Source organism: Melanaphis sacchari, unplaced genomic scaffold (assembly GCF_002803265.2).
Source record: "Melanaphis sacchari strain LSU unplaced genomic scaffold, SCAv2.0 Contig45_pilon_pilon, whole genome shotgun sequence".
NCBI classification, from domain to species: Eukaryota; Metazoa; Arthropoda; class Insecta; order Hemiptera; family Aphididae; genus Melanaphis; species Melanaphis sacchari.
The window spans coordinates 728,191-752,600 of NW_020271303.1; the positions used below are offsets into that span (position 1 = coordinate 728,191).

The 24,410-nt window shown below is 24.2% G+C and overlaps 1 protein-coding gene across 1 annotated transcript; it reads right to left on the reverse strand.

Moving 5' to 3' along the window:
* Positions 1–28: 28 nt before the first annotated feature.
* On the reverse strand, positions 29–23,769 carry LOC112598122. Its single transcript, XM_025344478.1, has 13 exons — positions 23,291–23,769; positions 7,766–7,901; positions 7,298–7,502; positions 6,076–6,289; positions 5,249–5,362; positions 5,081–5,184; positions 4,714–4,841; positions 2,980–3,622; positions 2,635–2,885; positions 1,199–1,994; positions 861–1,101; positions 454–791; positions 29–318 (listed from the first exon to the last, which is right to left on the reverse strand). The coding sequence occupies exons 1-13, from the start codon at positions 23,475–23,477 to the stop codon at positions 130–132; spliced, it is 3,546 nt and encodes a 1,181-aa protein (XP_025200263.1). The 5' UTR covers positions 23,478–23,769; the 3' UTR covers positions 29–129.
* Between the last annotated feature and the right edge of the window lie 641 nt (positions 23,770–24,410).

Consider the following 24,410-nt stretch of genomic DNA (forward strand, 5'->3'; position numbering starts at 1 on the left):
AATCATTATAACAAACTTACATGAAGGAAAATATTTAAAATGTCTTCAATTATTGTAAATTATAATAATAATAATAATAAAAAAAATGGTAAATTAGGCTATGTGAAGATTTTTTGGTAGTCAAAATGATCATGGTTCTTCTTCTGAATCTTTATCACATTGAAAATCATCAAATCCAGTCATGAGATGGTAAGTTTTGGTTTCTTCACCTGTTTGCCTAAAACTAATTAAGGGCCGTAAAGCTGAGCGTAATGATGCAAATAAGTGTGGAAACAATATTTCTTGTTGAGCGAGTAATTGTTTTGTTCTATGACGTTCCTAAAATTAAAACAAAAACCATATAATACATAAATACTGTATTAACTTTAATAGAAAAAATCATTATCCAATTATTTTTAAATTACAATACTTTTTCCCTTTATTTAGAGGAATTTAACTATTAACACCATTTACCTTAGGAGCTTCAAAACAAGCAGGACAATTTTCTGAAATTACAGGTAGTTTTTTAGATTCTGCAAATTGACGCAACATTTTTTCTCTAACATAAACAAATGGTCTGATTACACGTAGATCACGTTCATTAATTGCATAATGAGCTTTCATCGATCTCAATCGACCATTATGAAATGTGGACATTAAAAAACTCTCGGCCAGATCATCCAAATGTTGACCAAGGGCCAGTACATTATAGCCATTCGATCGTGCAGCAGAGTACAAACGTCCACGTTTCATACGACTACAAAAACTACAAATAGAACGGCACTCAGTAGACGCAGCTTGTTCAAGAATCTCTATCAACAAATATATACATTTTAATTTATATACTAAGTATATACTTATTCAGTAATTTTACTACTTACTTTGTTCTTCATATAAATAATGAACTCCTAATGCTTTTAAGTATGGTATAAGAGGTTTAGGATTATAAGCTGCACTACCAGGATCAACTGTAGCAGCTCCCAATGTGAAATGTATACCTTTTGATGAAGCATAATATTGATACTGATGAAGTGTATGAAGTAATGATAATGAATCTTTTCCACCCGATAAACAAACCATTATACGATCTCCATCTCGAATCATCTTGAATTCTCTAATAGCCTTTTATTTCAAAGTATAATTTTAAAGTTAGTATTCTATATTACATTTAACATAACATAATAGAGTACATGAATTTCTATAATTTTCAACTACTTACTTCAATTGTTGGTTTCCAAATGGGCTTTGATGGACAATACCATCTAGCTACAGCAAAATCAACATTTTTTTCATAATTCATTTTCACAACACATTCAGATTTAAATTTTTTCATATTAATTTCAGTTGGTTCTGTCTTAATGTTTATACCACTATCAGTTGAGCTAAGATTTGGATGTTTTAAATTGTTTTCTTTGTCACTCTCTGAATCTGTTTCTTTTTCCATTATAGTGTCTGTATTTTCATCTGATAGAGAAGATGAAGAAGCCAATACAGAGCTTACCATGTCATGTATTTCTGATTTCATTTCTGAAGCAAATTCAGATAAACGAGTGATAACTTGTTCTTCAAGGCCATTTTGACAAGGTGTGGTAGTTATTATTGGAACAGAGTTATTTCTAGGCATAATTTTGCTGACATTTTTGGAAATATTATTTTGTTTATCTATAACATTTAAGCTTTCTGAGCTCTCTGACAATGCATTGTCAACGGTAGCTATAACTTCACGTAGTTCAGATTTGATTTCTGTAACAAACTCTTTTGTCATTTCTTGTACATAAGCTTGGATGCTTTCATCGTGTTGTATATCACTGCAAGATGCACGCGATTCAGAATCACTTAATTCAGTTTGACTACTGCAAGAACACTGTCGTTCACGTAACTTTCTAAACTGATTAGGGTTTGAACCTAAGCTATAACATCTTTCTCTTTGAGAAACTAGTCCAACAGGACTCAAATGTTTATTAGGCAGTAACATATCTGAACTACCACTTGAAGATCTTACACGAGCAGATAAACTAAAAAAAAAAAAAAAAGAGATTAAATTAATGAGATTGAAATATTTCTAAGCTTGAAATGCAATTTGTTTTTAAGAATTTAATTATTTAGTTTATAATTAAATGTGCTGGTGTTACATTTATTAAACTTGTTAATTATAATTTTCATGAAAACAAATAATGCAAAACTGAACATTTTCAAATATGATTAAATCTAACAGTAGAATTGTACAGCATATATACATAAAATAAGATATAGTACATAAATAATGTTATTGATTGAGCTATCATGAAATGATGTGATAAAAAAATGCAATATTTTTTTTTTATAATTATTATTTTTATTTTTATTTACATGAATAAATTGTATTGAATTTTTAATATTTATTTTGTTCATGGTAAATATGAATAATCCTTAAACACAAAAAAATAAAATAAAATATTATTTAATTTCTGTATTTGTTATAATCATATATTTTAAGTTGACTATAATTTGTATAACTGCTTACTAGATAGAAATTATTTTGGGTTATTTAGTATAGATTAAGCATTAATAATCTTAACTATTTGATGAATAATTTATACGATAAGGCAAGATTAATCTCAAATGGGTAATATCAATTTACAAGATCATTATAGTAATACATAAATAAAATAATACCTATGGTCTAAAGCAGATAGACTATTGTATCTAGCTAAAGACGAATTTGGAGTAGAAACATTTGACGATTCAGAAGTTCGAGGTGATCCATGGTAGACTGTTGGTGAAAATGGGACACGTTGTTTAATATGACTGGATGAATGTCCCAACAATAAGTCTTGGGCTTCGCTCGGTAACATGAACCAACGTAAATGCTCAGCCCTTTCAGTGAACATACTCCTCTGATCAGGCAGTGGAAAACGTTTTGCCATCTAAAAAAATATAAAATAAAAAAAATAAGAAATTATTAATAAAAATATTGTTTGCCATCAATAAAATCTAAGACGATTACAATCAAAGAATTACTTTTCTAGCTTTGTTGAATGTGTTCCTTGCTGTCTTTAGGCATTCAGCAAAATCAGCAGGACATGTATTTTGTACAGAAATCTTACGTTCTGGCACTGATAATTTACCATCTGTATACCGTATTGATCCTAACCATTTACGATCACGGAACACATTGTTTGTGTGATGTTTCCATTCACCTGTCTCTGGGTTCAATGTATATTGTGGTAATAATTTCCAGCCCTCAGTAGCCACCATTTTCAAGGCTTCAAGTACATAAGACACTTCGTTGTCAGACATAAAGAATGGCAAAGATATACGGATAAAACCAGGCCTGAGCATCTCAAATGGAGAATGTTCTTCATGACGACGTAGGTGGTGTCTGTCCAGACGATCATCTTCTAGTAACATGTTTTCATATTCAATGGCCAGAGTGTCGCTGATACCTAAAAGATCTTGAGCATAAGGACCAGCACAAGCACAACCACCACGAGCCTGTACACCAAAGACGTCATTGAGGATAGCGCATACAAAGTTATGATGCAAAAAAGCACCACGAGGATGCCGCACCAACAATGAAAAAATTGGCAGCCGTCTCACTGTTTGTGAGCAATTACCTAACACTATTATTTCCGGCATGGTTTGTAGAAAAGATAATACTGTCCTAAAATAAAAAAATACAATGTTCATTATTAAAAGAATAATAGCTGATAAAAATGATGTTAAATAAGTACATTTAATTTTCTATACTTAATTCAAGATCACCGATTTTTAATAATATTTAAGCTTATAGTAAATAAAATATTTTGCACATAAATTAAAAAGTTTTTTTATTTATATACTTATACTAATATTTAATTCTTATTCTAACCACATGCCATTTATCATGATTAACTTATAACGTTTCAAATAATACTACCAATATATAAATGATATTATTTTTAGAGGTCATAAGAGTATACACAATGACAATAATAATATACATTTTTCAAAAATAACAAACTATAACCACACCTATTAGGTATTACACATAATTTTATGATATTTATAAATAGAATAGTTCTAATACTCTAAATTATTAAGAAATGTATATTTTTCCACTTTTCAAATAAAAATATTGATTAAATTTTATTAAAATCACAAGCTATTTAAACTGAAATATTTATATCTAAAAATAACAGATCTGCCTTGAATACAATTGATTTTTATAACATTGTGTTAATGTTTTATAAACATGCACATTTATAAACTTAATTAAAATAAAAAATAAATTTATTCAAAATCTAAGATGTGTTGAAAAAAAATAAACATTAAATAATTCAAAATACTGTATGATTTAAGTAAAATTACTAAATGACTATATTTCTACGTGACTTTTAGTGCATGATATTATTAAAATATGTGAATAACGTATACAACGCAGTTTATTATTGAAGATTCTTGAAACCTTAAAAAAATATATACTTTATAAATTGAAAAAGATTGTTAGGTTTTCTAACAGCTTGATATATTTAATTAATTATCTATACATGTATTATATATACAAATGTATGATACATTTTTGAACAAGTTTTATTGTTAACTCTTTAGCAATTATTATTCATACAAGACTGGTAAAATATAAAAAATAATAAAACGACAATTTGTAGAAAAAACATTAATTAAAAAGTTATTACATCTAGTTAATTTTAATATTGGTAATTATCAAAAATAGTAAATAGTAATGAGTAACATATTTTTAAAAGTATTATTTACTTGGTAATCTTTTCTTCTCTTCCCATAATAAATGGTACTCCGATATTTTGTTTGAGCTGTAATGCTAAACCCAAGCGTACAGATTCCACAATGGCCCCAGTACCACCTTCTTCTCGCAATTCTGTATCCTAGAATAGATATACATCTATTTTAGAAACGCATACATACCATAAGTAGACAACTGATTCGATTTTTTTACTGAGGGGGGGGGGTTGATTTTATCTTTAAAAAGTGGCAGTAAAGTGGCTTGCTACTCAAAAAATATTTACATGATCTATATACATACAATTCAATTTGGGAAGAAGGGCTAATTTTCCTCCAGATATCCACCTATGATACAAACATAACCTAACTCAACTATAATTACTTTTAAGTATCTATGATCTTTTCTTGAGACAAAAAAAACTGCACCGCCACCACTGCCATTTGGCACCTTGTTTTTGAACAGTTTTTTTTTGGCCACCAATACACCTGTGCGGTCCATAAATTTCTTTATTAAACAACTATAGGAATATATGTATTCAGTTTTTCAAACCTGGTGTTTGTATTCCGCCCACAAATTTATGACCAGAGAAAAATATAGCATCTTTATAGACGGCTTGGTCATTAGCCGGAAACAAAGGGTTCATATCCAAAACCACGTACGGAGCTATAAAAAAATAAAAATATAAAAACATTCATAAAAAGTAACAAACACTATTTGAGTTTGCAGGTGTTAAACAAACAATAATATATTAGATACTATAAGATTTAATGGTTAGGATATGGTATAAGGTTACTACAATTTACAAACAATATCATTATATTTACGAATAACAATTCTGAAGATTTCTTATCATCATAGACGTTTAGTTATAAATTTTAACTTAATATAATGTTTATGCTAATGACATATTTATTATTGTAAGCTTAGTCATTGTTTAAAATAAATAACTTAGATAGGTAGTTGAGTAATTTTTAAAAACCAATACAAAATTTAATACACATGCGTGTTCTACAAAATAAAATCTATGTAGTATAGAATTTTTGTAATTACAAGTAAATTTTGCAGTTAATTTTTTCAAAATGTATGATAAATTATTCAATACCAACAATTAGTATTATAATTATATATACTGCATTTTTATTAATTTTCATTATACCTATTATTATTTTATTATGGTCTTTGGCCTGGTTTTTTAATAAATATAGTATAAGATCAGTAAAAATTATATAAATTATTAGGAAAAATTTGAAAAAAACAAATCATAATTATTTATCACATTAGATCTTAAAATTGTTAGCATCATCATTTCATTCAGAATCTATAAATATACCTAAATTTTTTTTTAAAAGCCAAAGCTACAATGAATGAATCATTACCTGCAGATGCATAATCCCAAAATGCCAGTGCACCATATTGATGTAAAATCAACGTGGTAGCAATATCGTCTGCTAGTATTCCAGTAATATTGGAGGCAGCAGAAAAACAACCAACTACTTGAGCTCCTGGACTAACTGACTGATACAATCGAAGTTTATTTTCGAGATCAACGAGGTCAATAAAACCTTCTTTAGTTTCCGCTATGCGTATGACCTAAGTTTAAAAATAATTTTTAAATTTTAAATTACTCATTACTATAATTATGTAATTTTATGATTGTGATGTAGTTAATAAAATATCGGAAGTTAATTTTTATAGATTTTTTAGTATAATTTAGGAATCAAGTAAATTATAAACAATTATTATAAAATATAAAAAAATATTAGTAAGTACATTTTTTTGTTAGGCGAATTTTCATGGCTGTTGTAATGATATTAAATTGTAAACTATAAGTTTTTGTTATGCTATTCATTCTATTTAACTGTTTTTCGACTTTTAAATAACAATATACTAATACAAGAAATTTTCGAAGGAAACACGACGATGGCTTTAATCAATCGAAAAACAGACATTTTGGCATGCAATCAAGCATCATAATACATATTTTAAACGATTGAAATAGCGCCAAGTCGTAATCGTTATTATTTGACAATGGCTGGAACAACGATTAAAATAAAAAACATGTTGTTTTATACACGAACGTCAAGGCACGAACAGTAGAAACAAAATTATTCTTGACCAAGGTCATATAAAATATTTCATTACCAAATACCGGAGATGTCCTCATAATAAAATAGCGTTTATTGTGACGAAATGAACTACTATCTACTTATACTACACCTATAATAACTCACAGATATTCCTTTAATATAAATCGGCTACCAATTTGATTTAAGATAAAATAATTACTCAGATTATTTAATTTAGGATCAAGATCAGATATCTTATTATCAATGTTACATATAGCCATATAGATCTATGTACATCTTCGTTTACAAAATGATGACTTATTAGTATTGTATAATATCATCGAGTACTATCGATACTTAACAGTCAACGATAATACGTGTTTTCACGGTCGTCGAAATCGTATTAAAATTCAACGAGTATATTATAACATACGGTAGAAATGAAACAATTTACGGCATAAAAAAAATAATATTATTACTTCCGTCAATATACAAAGATACGCCAGACCGAGCTGCGATTCCGAGTATTTACCGTAGCGCCGATCTCTCTCCAAGGCAATAAATTTGAATGGTGTTCGTAAGGACCAACAAGGACTATTGGTTTGATTTCATCAGAAGCGAAGTCCATGGCGTGTATTAACTTGTGAACGGCACCGGTACATCCACTCCCGACGAATATAACTGCATCGTCTTCTGAAGCATGGACAGCATTACGAACGATATCACGGGCTTCATGTCTACGAGAAAATATAATGATTAAATTTTAAATTTAACTTGAATAATAATTGTTTGCTCAATAAAAACATCCTTGGGAAATTGATTTTCATGGGGAAATTAAAAAATACTATTGTCATACAATCCACAAACAAATTGTTTACTGAGACATACAATACGTTACAGAAATACAATATTTAAAAAGGATTATTTATATTTAACGGAATCTAACAGGTACCTATATCATGATACTCGGTGTCAATTATTATAATGGACATATTTTTACCTGTATAGAGTAGACTGCAACGAAGTGACGTTCGTTGTCGTATGAGTGTTACCGTAGACGGGTAATACTTCTTTGAGTATGTAGTCTTCAATAAATTGCAATGATTTCCCAGAAGCTGCATAGTCACAGTACACAACTGTATAAACAAATAAACAAGCACAACATGATACAATATATACTCACAGTATAAAATATATATCATATTATTTAAGACGAAGAGCGTCTTTTTAAGACACATCATAATTCAATAGAATGTAAACCATTATAGAAGCATTTGCATTGGGTACATTTGCACAAAATTATGGAAATTATAAATATGAATTAGTTTTAACAGAAAGTATTTATACACAATTGTAAAATGGAAGCTTAGTTTACCTATGTTTACTATCTAATATAATTTTATAATAAGTTTAACATTCTTTATTCAAACATCGGTACTTAATAGTGTATACGAATAGCATAATATAGTAAATAAAAAAATATATTAGGTAAATTAATTAGTTTTACAATTATTTTTTTATTCCGAAATGTAATACTTTGTAAGCATTATTCAAAATAGCGATTCCGAGTGAAAAAGACCGCAGATGGATCAGCATAATATATTTCTAAGGATATTTTTTTTTATAAATGTGAATACCCAGGTGTTCTTAATATATAATTAAACGAGAAAATAGCTAAAAATGTACATTTAGAACATTTCGTCATCTATAGAAAATAATAATTTACGCAATGGCATATAGATTCAAATCTTTACATAATTTAATATTTTTTTTTTTTTTTTTGTTTTAATTACAAATAAACAACTATAAAATAGTATTTTGAGAAAAAATTACTTATTTATGAAAAAAAAATTAAGGTAAATTTATGATATTTTTTAGCTGCTTTACGACGTACGTATTAGAATAACTTATGACGATACTAGGAAACTTAAATTTTTTAATTTTATAATCAAGAAACAACAATATTTCAAAAATAAACTAAAAACTTATTATAAAACCTTCTTAAATATCTATAAAAAGCTCATATAGAGAAAAAACTTTATTTTTAAAATAAAATATTTAGATAATAAAAATAATCTTAATTTTTATAATATGATTACTATTTATAACCAATACGATTATTTATATTTAAATTACATAAAAGAAAACTTAATTGATCTTTGAAAACAATTATTAATATTTCCGTTGTCTACTTTTGCAGATTAACAATTAATTCAAGTATAGGTACTACAAAAATGTTTTTGCTTCAAAGCCCGATGGTAGACAAAACAACAATAAACACACATCATTATCAAATCAATTCATTCTTCGCTCCACTCATAATCTAAAAGGAATGATGTAAATACAAATTATACATTATTATTACAGCTTATTTAGCGGTTCTCACACTACTGTATTTTATTGATAGTATACAATAAATGTTCACTCATATTTTTTTCACCCATCAAATTATAAGAATACTTTCTACCGACGCATAATTGAGCGACCTATTGTAAATTAATATTATACCTATTATAATAGACTGATGAATTAAATACCCTTTTCTGATTCTTGTACAATGTATACTGTATATAATCCACTTGACGCCCAATTCGTAACAGTAACCACATTAATAAATTCAGAATAAGTCTATAGGCGTGTACGTAACCTAACGGGTAAGGCATCTGATGCACTGCAAAATTTTGTCCTTTTATATTTTTCACCATATGTATTTTTTTTTTTACAATAATTAGATAAAATACAATCTGTAACTAAAAGTTACAATATGAGCGTGAACAAAAATAAATGATATATATTTTTTGAAATCTTGAAGAGAGTAGCTACCCAGCAGTAACACTTAGACGCGATAACTTATTTGTCTATTTCATGTACAAATATTATAAGTTTATTTTAATTTTTTTTTTTTATCAGTTTAATTAATTTAATTCACGACACCAGCGCCTTTTAAGTTTTTTTAGCGGGTTCCCAGGAATGTTTACAAAATTAAGTGCAAGAATAAATGAATTCTGATGGTTCATAAGACAAGAACGGAAACGCTCATAAGAGGATGCAGCCACTTTGGCCAAAAATCTGAATATAATGTATGGCTCCATACATACAAGGACGCATTAGTGATTATACGAATTACAAAGTGATATCGATTGAAATGTTTGTATAACACATTTTATTACAATAGACACTTATAATTAATTACGGATGTTTACGATAGTTTTATTTACTTAATTGATACCTAAGTCATCATATATTTATTTTAATGAAAAATAGATTTAAAAAAAAAAAAAATGTTGTCTTAAAAAACCCCTATTTTCATATGTCACATGTTTTTTGAAATTTTCTGGTGACTAGCGTGACACCAGAATCTAAAATTCTAAAAAATCGTGTGACATACCAAAATAGGAATTTTTGAGAAAGACAATAAATTCTTGTGAGGTGTTTACTACCTATAGTAATATGTTTACAATTAAATGAGACTGTTTCTTACACAGTTCCTGTTTATTTATTAAATACAATTTAAATCCATTATAGTTGTTTAAATTTTAAATTACTTAACACAAATACATATTCAATAATATATATTAACACACACATATATATACGAATTATATTTTTACACATTAATAATATTTATTAGTGAAACAAATATAATTAATCGATTGTTGTGGAGCGTTTTTTTAACTTAGTGCTCACAAAATGCACTAAAGGAAATTAAATGAGTCACAGATTTGAAATAAGGATAATAGGCTACGAATTATCTATATTTTTAATATTTTTAATATTTTAAATACACTATATCTAACACAGCATATTTGCAATTTTACGATATATCATAATTCATAATATAGAACAACATAATAAATAGATGATTGATTTTATTTTGTACTATAATCAGTAATCATAAACATCCATGATGTGCGTAATTTGTGGTATGTGTTTATATTACAGTGTACATCATCCATGGTCGTAGTTTTTTCTGGACCGTATTATTAGTATTTAGTTGTACCATTGGTTTTAATTAATAGTATTTGTATTGATAATTAAACTATTATTAAACATCTAACGAGTATTATTAGCGTAAAAAACTATTTTCCAATAAAACATATTATATACATATGAAAAATAGAAATTTTTGCTGACTAAATATACATAATAGATCACTATGCATAACGAATACAATTTTGTTATCCATTGATTATAACTTGATAAGAGAAGTACAAGTATTAATTAAGAAAAACAAAAAAGGAATTAAACCCTTGAAAAATTACCTTAAAGGTAAACTTATACATATGTAGTATAAATAAAAAAGATGACTAGCCTTATTATAAAACTTAAATAGCAATCCTAGCCTAGTTGAATTTATGTACTTAAAATGTTAATGAAATACGTTGGTAAATTGATTTAAAAATAAAATAAATTATGTATGTAAAATAAAAATCACAGCTTTAAAATATTTTACGTGCGGTAGATATAACATAATACTACATCTAGTAAAAATGAAAATATATATTATTTTTTAATACCTCTATGTCAATAAAAATATAAACTAAAGTGAAATTAATCTAAACGATTTTATTTTAAAATATTTAGGACATGTGATAAATAAGCCCTATAAATTCGTATATGTACCTATATTACATATACGAGTACATTAAACATATAATAACTCGATAAATTGTTTAATTGATTTCTTAATACCCCATTTATACTTTAATAGATATAAATTACGTATTAATTAAAATTGGTCATCGATCTTTTTTATAATTCTAATCGGTCGGCTGATAATAAAAATAAAATAATATGACATTCTCTACAATGTTTCTTATTAAGACTGACAATCGCATACGCACAATCATTTCTGAAAATAAGATTCTACGCAATTCAGAACACCATTTTTTCTACGAATGTTTGAAAAACATTCCAGTCGATTTATATCAATGTTATCGTAAACCCAAAGTTAGTCTTCTCCGCCGTATCTACAGAGGACGTTGTATTATAACTGCGCAATTCTCGAAGATTCCCGAGTACACCCATTCTTTATGTCTACCTTCACAAAGTTAATACACTTAAAGTTATTATGATCTAATATAAAATTATACAAAAATACGAAATCGAGATTTTGTAAATAAATATTTATACAAATATTGAAATAATACGTATATACCTGTGATAACATTATATTATATTAGATTTAGTTAATACAAAATAGAAGTTTTTATGTTCAATTATAAATGGATACATAATAATATATGACTGATATACCAACCAAATTGAATATGTATCTATTAACTATTTATATCAATCGAAATAATAATAAATTGAAAAATACATGTGTCAAATATTTAAAAAAAATGTTTAATAAAGTAAATAAGTAAAATATGTGTAAGACAATTATAACGGAAATCATTATTAAAATAATTTTTTTATAGATAAAATAAATCTGAAAATATATAACAAATAGTAGTATACAAATGCATAGATTTTAGTCTATTTGGAAACCAAAAATATAATTAATCTAAATAACATGTGTGTATGTGTAATGTGTATATTATAATATATTTTAAATAGCTATGATACAAATATTGAATTTTTTTTTTAAATATAAAAAATTTTAAGATTAAATTAATATAATATCATGATTTCTATTTATAAATTATTTTTAAAAAAACTCATAGTAATTGAACTGTTAAAAAACCAATAATAAATAATTATTGTAACATTTAATTTTTTTTTTTTTTTGGGCTAAATAGGTTAAATATTTAGACCTCTCAAAAGTCATAGCTGGGAGCTTCTTTTTCATCAAGGTTAATGCAGCTTTAGATAAATAATATAATATAAATAATTATAAATTATAATACACATTTAAATAAGAGGATATAGATATGTTAATATAATTCTAAAAGTTTGACATAAAGAAGTTATATAAAATAAAATAGCATTTTTGTTATTATTGATTTCCGTGTAAAAATAATTAAATGTAATATTTAGAAGTACATTATTTAAATTATTATGGTACCTACTTAAACTTTTATGTATTTTTAAATATAATTACTAAAAAATAGATTGCTTGTAATAATTTTAAACTGTCTAAACTCTAAAGTAAATTTCAATAATCTAAGAAAGTATAGTTTATAATTATCAAAAATATCATACTGAATTTATTAGTACCTATCTGATATCAGATCATTGCTATTATAAATTATATAATATAATACATAATATTATTAACTACCTACTAGTATATATGAGAACTATACTACTATAAAAAACATATTTTTGTAGGTAAATACATCAATTTATAATCGACATCGACAAGATAAAATCCATTAAAATTATTCTGTTTGCAGAAACTGTTGAATTACAATATATGATACAGTTTTATACAAGGTTTTATATTTCTCACAATTTTTTTTTTTTTTTTTTTTTTTAATTGTTTTTTAATGTAAGTTCTTTTTGTACGTTACCAACCTAAAATAAACTTAATTGATCACTAAAAAAGTTGGAATTCTAAACACATTTAATAGATATGTAATTTTAGTAAGGCATACGTACGTTAATTATACTAAAAATAATTAAGTTATATGTGTCGTATGATATCGATATATTTGCTTGGTTAAAATATTAAAATAAATATATTTTAGATGAAATATAATTAAATTCAAATCAAGTACACAATACAAAAAATATAAAGTATACATGTAATTTTATGATTATCGATAAACTAAATTAAAGCATTAAATTCATTATATATTCAATAAAATGAATATGCATACACATAGTTCCAAAGTACCTACTTAATATATATTTCGATTAGAACAAAATATTTAAGTTTCATTGTTTTTTCATAGTTGATAAATTAAAATTAAATAGTGAATTCCGTATTTAGTTATAACAATTATACCCATTTTAATTACGTACCTATTCAAAATTATTTCTTGCAAGACACTGAAACATAGCTGTAAGCTCAACTGGCATCTTTCAATACAGAGAATATTATTATTATTTATTAATAACTAAAATATACGAATAAATATAAATAATTACGTAATAATAATTAACAATGACCCAATAATATATTATGCTCTTTATTTAGTATACTCTGGAATCTAAAAAATTAAGTCTTAGGTGAAGAGCATTATTCAATTTATTAAGTACATTTATATGCTTAATTTTATGATAAAAACTTTAGAATACTAAATATAGGTAGGTACAAATAGCAAAAAATTCAACTGGGAGATAAGCTAATTTTATCAATATTATATACATATAATAAATAATAACTAAGAAGAAAATTGTATTTCTTAATAATAAATATTATGTCTAGTAAATTGTACTAAATTATATATCAAATATTGATCTGAACAACTAAATGGCGAGGGTATATAAAAATAATAAAATGCTCATAATTCAACTTGTTTTTTAAGTAATTAGAATTGACACTTGTCTTGATAATATATTCTATAACCCAATAACTGAGTGTCTGAGTTTAAACAACGTCCTATACCATAGTTTACTATGTAATGACTATAAATTATTATCGTAGTGCAATTTTACTTATTATCTATAATATTATGCATATATATTTCTCAATAAACCTTGATTGGGAAAAACAGAGTAAACAGATTAATCAACAGTCGACCTTTACGTTTAAACAAAAAATGTCTCCACGCATAGGTAGGTAAAATTAAAGTATTCAAAGTTTAAACTACAGTAAGAGGTATAAATATAATTTGTAATTAAAATGCTACGTTTAAAACAAATATATTTTATGCTTTATATCAAAAATATGAAAGTACACAAGTAATATGCCAATTCTAAGTAAACCATTTCAAAGATATTTTACAGGAAAAATATTGAAATGATAAATAAAGCGTTTTTTAAAGGTTTTTGACTTGTGCCCTTGAGCTAAGTACTTATAATACGTATATTAATATGTTTATAAATTAATACTGAAAGACCAATAGTTAGTTCATTAGAATTAATACTATATTAAAATTTAAAATGTTATATTCACAAATATTGTTGTTTTATATTTAATATATTATAATACAATATTTTTTAACTAAACATATAGCCATGTATTTTTATTATTTTTATTTTAAAAATGAGAAATGGACATAAATTATATGAGCAATAATTGATTTGGTAAAATTTATTATAGGCAATTAGATTTTAAATTATTTTTATCTATTATTATTGACAAATAACTCTTGAATGTAATAATTATAATTGCGAACACATTTATTCATAAATTTAAATTAATTCAAGTATATTGTGTATTTATACTTAATATTGCCTATCAAAGTGTCCCCAATCTTTTTCGACCAAAACTTACAGTTCTCTTTTTGGCCAGTTCCGTTTTTTTTTAATTTAAAATTAATTATAACAAATTAACTTGATATTTATTAAATTAAATTTTAAAATAATATGACATCAAAAAATTTATAATCCTAGTTTATCTTTATCAAAAAATCAACTATAACAAAATTAAATTTACATTAGAGACTAACAAAATAGTAAAATTATTTATTTTTTTTCACACTTAAATTTGTCAAACAAATATCGTTTAATTATAAAAAATAAAACTTAATCTTAATTTTTGACATATTTATGAAGGCATATTTTATTATCTTGATTATTATTATATAGGTTTTAAAAAATCTTGTTCATTTTCATTTGATTATTATAGTCGGATATCTTAATTTTTGACAAATTTATATAAGCATATTTTTTAACACAGTATTATGTAATTGGTTTGATAATTAAAAGTAATATATATATATATAGATATAATCATATTTAATTAAATAGAAAAATTGTAAACTTCAGTTATTACAGTTGTGAATTTAAAAAAAAAATCTGTACTGACAAAAAGAGAAGTGTACATTTTATAATAATTATATTTCTTATCGCATTATTAAAAAAAATAATAATTTAATAAAAATAAAGTTAAATTATAGAAACAGTGCTAAAGCGTAGTAGCGTCTAGTAGCTAGTATGTCGTATATACGTTTTATACAAAACTGTAAAATGCCATTTACTATGGAATAACATCCTACAATTTCCCACGTATTTGTAATAAAGGTCAGGTATTATAATATCTAGTAAAACCTTGCGTATGATCATCCCACGCTTAAACCGTTATACCAATACATAATTTCGTTCTTATAGTTCGAAAATTGTCAATAATACTATTTTTATGTTCTAGAAAAATAAATTTCTTCGATAAAGATGCAGTTGTTCGCTGAACGCATGAATTCACACGTATAAACGAACAACAATGCTCGGATTATTTAAAATAACCATGTTAACTGTAATAACATTTGGCACGCTATGATTACGGCTGAATAATATATGAACAAGTATTAAATTCTTATACCTGACGTTACTAAAATAATAAAATTAAAATAGGTATTTAAATAAACAAAAATAGTATTTTAGAAACTATCATTAAAGAAAATCTATATAAATGTCCATATTAATAATCAATGAATGACTAATGAGTAATGACTACAAAAACTTATTTATTCTGTTTTTTATTAATATTTTATTTATTGATTTACATTTCTTTTCATGATATAAATTATATATTGTAAATTGTGCTTAGACTAGAACTCAGAAATTAAAAATGAACTTTTTCAGTAGGAATAAGATGACCAAATATATAAAATATTTAAACTTAAAAAGTTTTTACTATAAAATGAACGAATCTCGTAGTTAAATGAATATTTTTATGATGTATTGATTACAAAATAAAAATATGTAAATCCTGATGAGTTTCTAATAATTATGTAAATAATATAGTGCATACAGTGACTTTACCAATAATATTTATTGAATGTCATAATTTTTCGATTCGTAAAATTTCTCTTCGAAATTATATTAAAATTTAAAATGTATTAAGTATTAAGTAGGTGATAATAGTTATTTTATTAATAAAACAAAATAAAAATGGAACAGACAATATTATATTTGAATAAACAAATTTATAAAAATTAGTATTAATTCTCGTATTAATTTTTATAGCTACCTTTATATTTATAAAAATGCAGTAAAAAAGCATCTTCCGATAAAATAAAAAAAAATCTATTAATATTTGTGCTACAACAATTTTTATCAACCTTAACTTTTTTTATACGAATATGGGTTTAAGTTAGACAATGTGTCATCGTGCTTATGTGTTTTCGGTCTATACCCATTCGCCTACTATATTCACCTCATTTAATATTATTGATAGAAATTTTAAAAATAACTAAAACATAAATAAATCGTATACTAGTCATATTGAATTTTCAAGCATCTTTATAACTGTGTACTTTTTTTTTTTTTTTAGTTTAGGTAAACAAGAAATGCTTAAAATTACAACAATGTGATTTTTTTTAATACAAAATTTATCTAAAAAAATATTATAACTATAGTAAAGTAATTAACAGTGGCTAAAACTGCGAGCTCTATTATAATTATATTTTACCTGATTATAGATAAAAGTTTGTAATAATTCTATTGATAGGTAACATTTTTTGTGTACATCTCATTAGTTATTAGTAGGGTTTAAAAATTATAGAAGTTAGGTATGTATTGTTCTGTGTTATGCTACCAATTTATAATACACAAATCTAGAAATCCGTGCTATACAACGATGAGTTTAAATATTTATAAACGCATAAATTTAAAACCGGATTTAAAACGCACATTTTATACTACTTATAACAGTTAAAGCAAAACAAATATTTGATTAAGTTTATAGAACAACAGGTGCATACGCAATGAGTATTAAATAATTGTAAGTTATAATTTTTACACAAAGTCACTTGCCTACTAATATTTTGTTTCAAAGTAATAGTATAAACACTATAAACAGCATAGTACATCACGGATTAATCAGAAAATTGCTTAGAAATACAATGAATACAATATTATGTTGCATAATTAGAAAGAATATCATAATATGGTTCTTAAAAATCACTACTATATTTTTACACGGTTTTTATAATCAGCCTGTATATTATAATATAACTAAACATCCACAACCATACAATGACTAATATTTTGTATAACATAATTCAAATAACCACACATACTTGCAATATTTATTATATTATCAAGCTATTGGTAAATTTAGTTTTTATACATACTTCATATATGGTATACGGTATAAACATTTTTTCTTATCTACTTAAGGGTAAAATGAACGGAAAACACGGCAAACCATTATATATGTGTAAGTAGGACTGAGATTAAAGTGTATTGTTTTTATTTTGATATACGAGACTCAAAACATTTAATAAAATATTAATTTAAAAAATTATACTGATATAAATTAAATATTTAAAAAAAATATATAATCATAAAATAATAATAGTGATAAATAACTATTTAAGCCTTAATGATTTAAAAAATAGGGTAGGCTTAGGCTTACCCGCTGGGCACGCCACTTTGTATGAGAATTGTATTGTAAAATGTAAATAAACAATATCTCTAAAATTAAATACATAAATGAATTCTAATATGAATTGATACATCTGTTTAATACAAATATTACTCTGTATGTTAAACAGATATTTCAAAATTCAAAAATAAATAATTCAGCATACTCAATAAGCAAATAACAGGAAATGAATTGTTTATTTTAACGTTTATTTTAATGTTCATAATCGTAAAAACAATGCGAATTTATAGTTGGAAAAAATTATAATAAAACACGTTTAAAAGTGTTACTTTTATAAATTATTAATTCATAATAGTGAAAAAATTTTATGAACGAAACCTTATCTTTATTTTTAAATATGAACATATTACTATATTAGTAACTCAATAAACTTTTAATTTTATATGTTTTTAATATCTACAAATTATTAATTACAATTAAAAGAATTATTATTTGTTTTTTTCTTTTTATTTAATACCACAATATAATATTTTATACAATACACTTACTTATAAACTAATCAAATATGTAAAATACCTGTAAAATATTTAAAGTAAGAAATACATTACAAGATAAATGTGTAAATTATAAATCAGGTATTCACCTTTTAATTAGGCATATTAAGATCGAAAAATTAATTTTATATCAATTTCAAAAATTACTAAATTTTACCAATATCTACCGTTTTAAAACGATATGAAATTTTTTTATATAGCCATGAATTAGTAAGTATATAATTCATTCGTAATGGAATTTTAATAAACACCATGCCAATCTTTTATTTTCATTGCATTTATTTTTAAAATAAAAATTCTAAAATTTATTTTTCTATATATTTATACAAAAATATAAGGTAAGAAATTTGTTTATAAGCAAAAAAGTTAAATCAACATTTAAATTATATAAAATCATTTTACTAATTTTTATTTATATCAATATAATTTTAAAAACACATTTTACCACATTTTTAATACATTGAATTATAATTTGTTTGATAACAGCATCAAATTAAAAATTATAAGTAATATATTATGAAACTATTATACTTATGATAGGTAATTAATTTTATTTAAAAACAAGATTTTTTTTTAAGAAAACGGATATTTTGAAAATCTGTTAAAAAATAATATAAACCAATTTAGAAACAAATAAATTCTTATTATTTTAAATCAAATAAATAAGAATATTGTTCAAAATAAGTTGTAATTTAAAAACACTGACAAAAAACTAGTTTGAAAACTGGATAGGACAATGATTTAAATTACAATAAAATAAATTCATACAGTTAACAGGTTTTAAGAAATAAAACTTTAATAACAAAAAAAAAAACCTAAGTAGGTAGGTGATCTACTACCCATTGGTTTAAAAGTAAATTTAAATAAATATTTTTAGATTTATATAACTATACAATGTTGACTTAATTCTAATTAAATAATTAAATAAATGTAAATACCAATATGGCACTAAAACTTAAAAACTTTCAACTAAAAAATTAGAAACTAGATGTTAATGTTGAATTTTGGATACTGCTCTTAATATTGTCTATAACTATAACTTTTAAGTCACATATAATTTAAATGATTAGAATTTAGAATTTTTCGTTCTACAAATAGAAAATATTATTCATCATTTTTATGAAAAACTGTTCAGTATAGACTAGTTATATATTTTTAAGTATTTTCACATTAATTTAAACAATATTGTTTGTACATATACAAATTTAGTTCTTATCAGCAAAACTATAGACAATTTAACAATTAATATTTGTCTATTAAATTTTTATTTTTTAATACATTTTTTTGAAACATCACTAATACTTTTAATTTATATAAAAACCATTTTAATCTTATGGTCTACTTTTCATAACATTTTGATTTATTTATTTGCTTAGGTTAAAGTCTATTAAAAGGGTCTAGAGAATTTAAAAAAATTACTAGGTAACCAATAACTAGCTACAATTTTTTTCATGACATTAATAATATTTGTTTAGGTTTTTATTATTATTATTATTTATACATTTCTCAAGTTATTTTGAGTTACATGAAACTTTTTAATCACACATTTTTAGGTACTGAAATTAAAACACCATAATTGTAATTTGTTATCCTACTAATATAGTTCTTGATTTGTTCAGTAAGTATTTAAAAATATTAAATATATAATAATCCAGAAATAATTTTTATATTATAATCAGAATTAACAAACACAACTGATATAAGTGGGGATATAGAAAATAAAAATAGACACAAAAACACACAATGAAGAGGCCTCTTAGTGTCGGGAATAGAAGCTAAGCCACAAATTACTATAGGTATATTTTTTTGTTGGAAATTAGCAATTTCAGAAATATTTTATCTGTTTCTATTTAAATTTGAAGACTGAATCATAAATTGTAAAACTTGGTATACCTCTTTAATTCATAAGTGGGTGTCTATTTACTGCCAATTAAACCGCTTGTTATTTGTTATTAATTAAAATGATTGTAAAGAAAGTAAACATTTAAATAAATAGTAAAAATAAAATTTGTTTATATTATACTGAATTATTTACAATTGATTAATATTTGTTATTTTGCTTGATTGATAGTAACTCATAACTACTTATAATAATTATATAATTTATAATCCAACATACTTTGAGATTCATTACAATTAATTTGTATAATAATGAACATAATATTTATATTCATTATATATATCTGTCAATCTTAATATATTGTTACTATATTATATCCTATTTTTTTTTAAATTTTAAATTTTACTGCACTATTTTACAATGAATTTATCCCAGAGGACTCTAGATCTGATAGAACAGAATTAATATTATCAAAAAAAAAATTCCTATTAAGGGACATAAAAATATTAATTGCATCATTGCCTTGATCAGTGCAAATTCCAAAATATGATAATTTCTAAATTACATTTTTTTTTTTTTTTTTTGAAAAGCATATTTTCTCTTCAGATTCAAACAGTATAACAGCATAGCATTATAACACCGACTAAAACTAGCTCGTTAATTGATGCTAGACAACATCTATACATGCTGCGGGAAAGAGGTAGGTATCTTAAGAAAATTTTTAAAAAATGTTATACTTTTGGAAATATTAATTATTTTCAGTTAAGATAATGACTATGTAGATATAACATAATCGCAACAAACTATAAAGTGTAAATATTAAAATCTAATAAAATTATTGCAGGTAATACTAATTGGTTTAATCGTATAAATTAATTCAGTTTTAATTTTGTATGAATAAAATTATCTTAAGTTTAAACACAAAATTATAATTCATTGTAGCCATTAAATCTAACTTATAAAATATGAATGTTATGATAGTATGACAAATAGTAAGCTACTAGGCATTTATATTTTGCATTTACAAAGAAACTAGTAAGTGTGATGGATGATTAAAAGTAAATTTTTAAGTCTCAATTTAAAATAATTTAAAGCAATAGGTATTAGTCATTTAAATTCTTAAGCATTAAATTTTTAGGGTTACAGCTTTTTCAAATTGAATGTACCTACATTCAAAATTTGAACTTTAAAGCGACAGATAAATAGATAAAATATATATAGGATAACCTGTTCATTTAAAATGAATTATACATTATAAAATATTATAATTACAATAAAATGAACCAATAATTTATTAATACTTCAAAATTAGAATAAATATCTATCCACTTCTTAAACTTTAATTGTGAATAATAGACATTAATAATATCTAGCATGAACAAAAACAGTATAACCAATAATAAATAGTACATTTTTATACAAATTTGTGAACTTTAGTTTCTTAATTTCTAGCAAAGTTAAATTTTTAGTACCTATTCCTAGATGTTATTTCTCTCTAAAATCAGAAAGAAATTATTAATACTAAATAACATTTACACATAAATAAATGTGATAAGATGTACTCAATATTTTATTATCTTAATGAAGAGAATCTTTAAGTCTCTTATCGATAAAAATTATCATTTATTTTTTTATTCTAGTTACCTATCTACCTAATTAATAAATATTTTCTTCAATCATCTATTTAATTTTGCATACCTATTTTTCTATCCAAATATGTTGTTATTAAAAATGAAAAAAATATTTTAATCAACCAAAATAAGTAATTTTTGACCAATAACATTTAAAATAGATTATTACTTTGAATAATTAAAATTTCCACATGATAGAATTTCAATTAATTTAAGTAAAATACAAAAATATAATTTTGCTTTTCAACGTTATTTATATCAAATTTGAGTATTAGGTACCTACATAAAATTAACAAACCAAAAAAATATAGTAAAATAAAGATAATGTACACGATGTATCATTTACAATATTGATTTATATCAAACAAAAATACAAAATTAATGGGCTTATGTTGAGCCCAATAAATTACAATTAAGGGGATTGGAAACAGTGATTTTCTATCTTTGTCTAATACACATGCAACATAGGATTATAAACATGTCTTATTTCTAATTTACTGATTGATACAATGAAACGATAAGATTCTGAAAATAGATTTAAATTTAGTGTCAAATTTTTGTAAAATCAACTTTCTCAAATTTATTTACTTTCCCCAACTTCTCCAAAAATTGAAATATGTCAATTTTTTGATTTCTCTTTTTTTAATATAACACTCAGAATTTTGGAGCATAAAATCAAAAATGTTGGAAAGTTGATCTCAAGTAGACTTGATAACAAATTGTATTTACAAAATTATTTTTGCTTCATTGTATCAATCTGTATGTTGGAAATAGAACACATCTATAATTTTAAGTTGCACATATAATAGACAGACAGAAAATCAACGTTTGCAATCTGTTTAATATGAATACTTTGATGAAAAAGATATTGATGTACTTACATGGCAATATACCAGTATTTAATATAGGTAAATTAATTTTTAATATTTAAAAAATATATATCATGAGAAAAAAATGAAAATTTAAAGGATAAAGATAAGGGACTTTAGAGAATTATTAAGAACATTAGAAAATAATTTTCAGTTGCATTTATAATGCATTAATAATTTAGAAAGCTGATTATACTCAATAAACAATTTAAAATATAAATTTAATGTTATTATACTAAGCTAATTACCTTTTCTTCTTCCGTATGGTCCAGAGAATGTAGAATTCTTGCCAATGATATTTTCGTCCACATATTTCATGAGTTTCACCGGGTCAGCAGATTTCTGTATTGGTTTCGTCACTTTAACATAATCATCGGGCAATGCGTAAAACTTTCTACTGGCAAACCTTTTTGTTGTATTTTTTACAGAATTCATTACTGACAATAATTATTGTTCCAGTAATATAATAATTTCATGACAGTCACAGTACTATGACTAAAATTGTGCACGTGTTTCGTGATGAGAGGAAGTACCTAAAGTTTTGACAGCAGGTTTCAAAAAAAAAAAAAGAAGAAATTAATTGAAAAATTTAGGTATCGATAAAACGATCAAAATAATCGGTAGAAAAAGGATATTTTATTGAAAATTGATACAAGCTCTAAAACGTCTGACGACTACAATCTACGACTCACGAGTAGCGCTTACTAGTTACTACACTCGTTGGCGAGTTTCAAATTGCCATGTTATGCTATCTCAACTGTATCAAGTAAAAAATAATAATAATCAGTGTGACCACTGATCGCGTGAATACAATGATATTGCCATAGTTGAATAATGGTATACGATTATAGAATGTTGAGAACTAAAAAAATATATAAAAGATAATATTATAATATCTTCTCGGTTAACTTTTCTACATCATGGTGCCCTTCAATATACATTTCTATAGACGCAACACTTTGACCAGTAGCTACCTAGGTATAGGTTAGGTTAGATTATCAATAATAAGGCTTAATAATTATACTTAACTACTCAAAATTATAACAATTATACACTGCTGTATTTATAATTTTTAACTATAATAATATAATACTAACATTTATTAAAAATAGACATATTTTGTGCAGATCAGTTACACACTCTAGGGTTGAGGAAATGGGGAATCGAGTTTGGACATCCCACCATAGAAATTCTAAAGTTAAAAAATATAAAAATATGTTGTCATATTATTTAAATTTAATGTAGGTATTAAAAAAATTATGCAATTAAAATTATAAAATTCACAATTTTAAAATAATCATAAGTTGCTTCAAAATTAAAACTTATGTATATTAACTCTGAATAATATTACTATATTAAAATATATTA

What these genes read in the sequence shown, in the direction of transcription:
- LOC112598122 (XM_025344478.1), bottom strand. Translation starts at nt 23,477, where the DNA reads ATGAATTCTGTAAAAAATACAACAAAAAGGTTTGCCAGTAGAAAGTTT. An exon ending in TTGCAGTCTACTCTATACAG is followed by an intron (nt 7,503 to 7,765) that starts GTAAAAATATGT and finishes ATTTTCTCGTAG; the next exon opens with ACATGAAGCCCGTGATATCG. An exon ending in TTTGGAAACCAACAATTGAA is followed by an intron (nt 1,102 to 1,198) that starts GTAAGTAGTTGA and finishes TTGAAATAAAAG; the next exon opens with GCTATTAGAGAATTCAAGAT.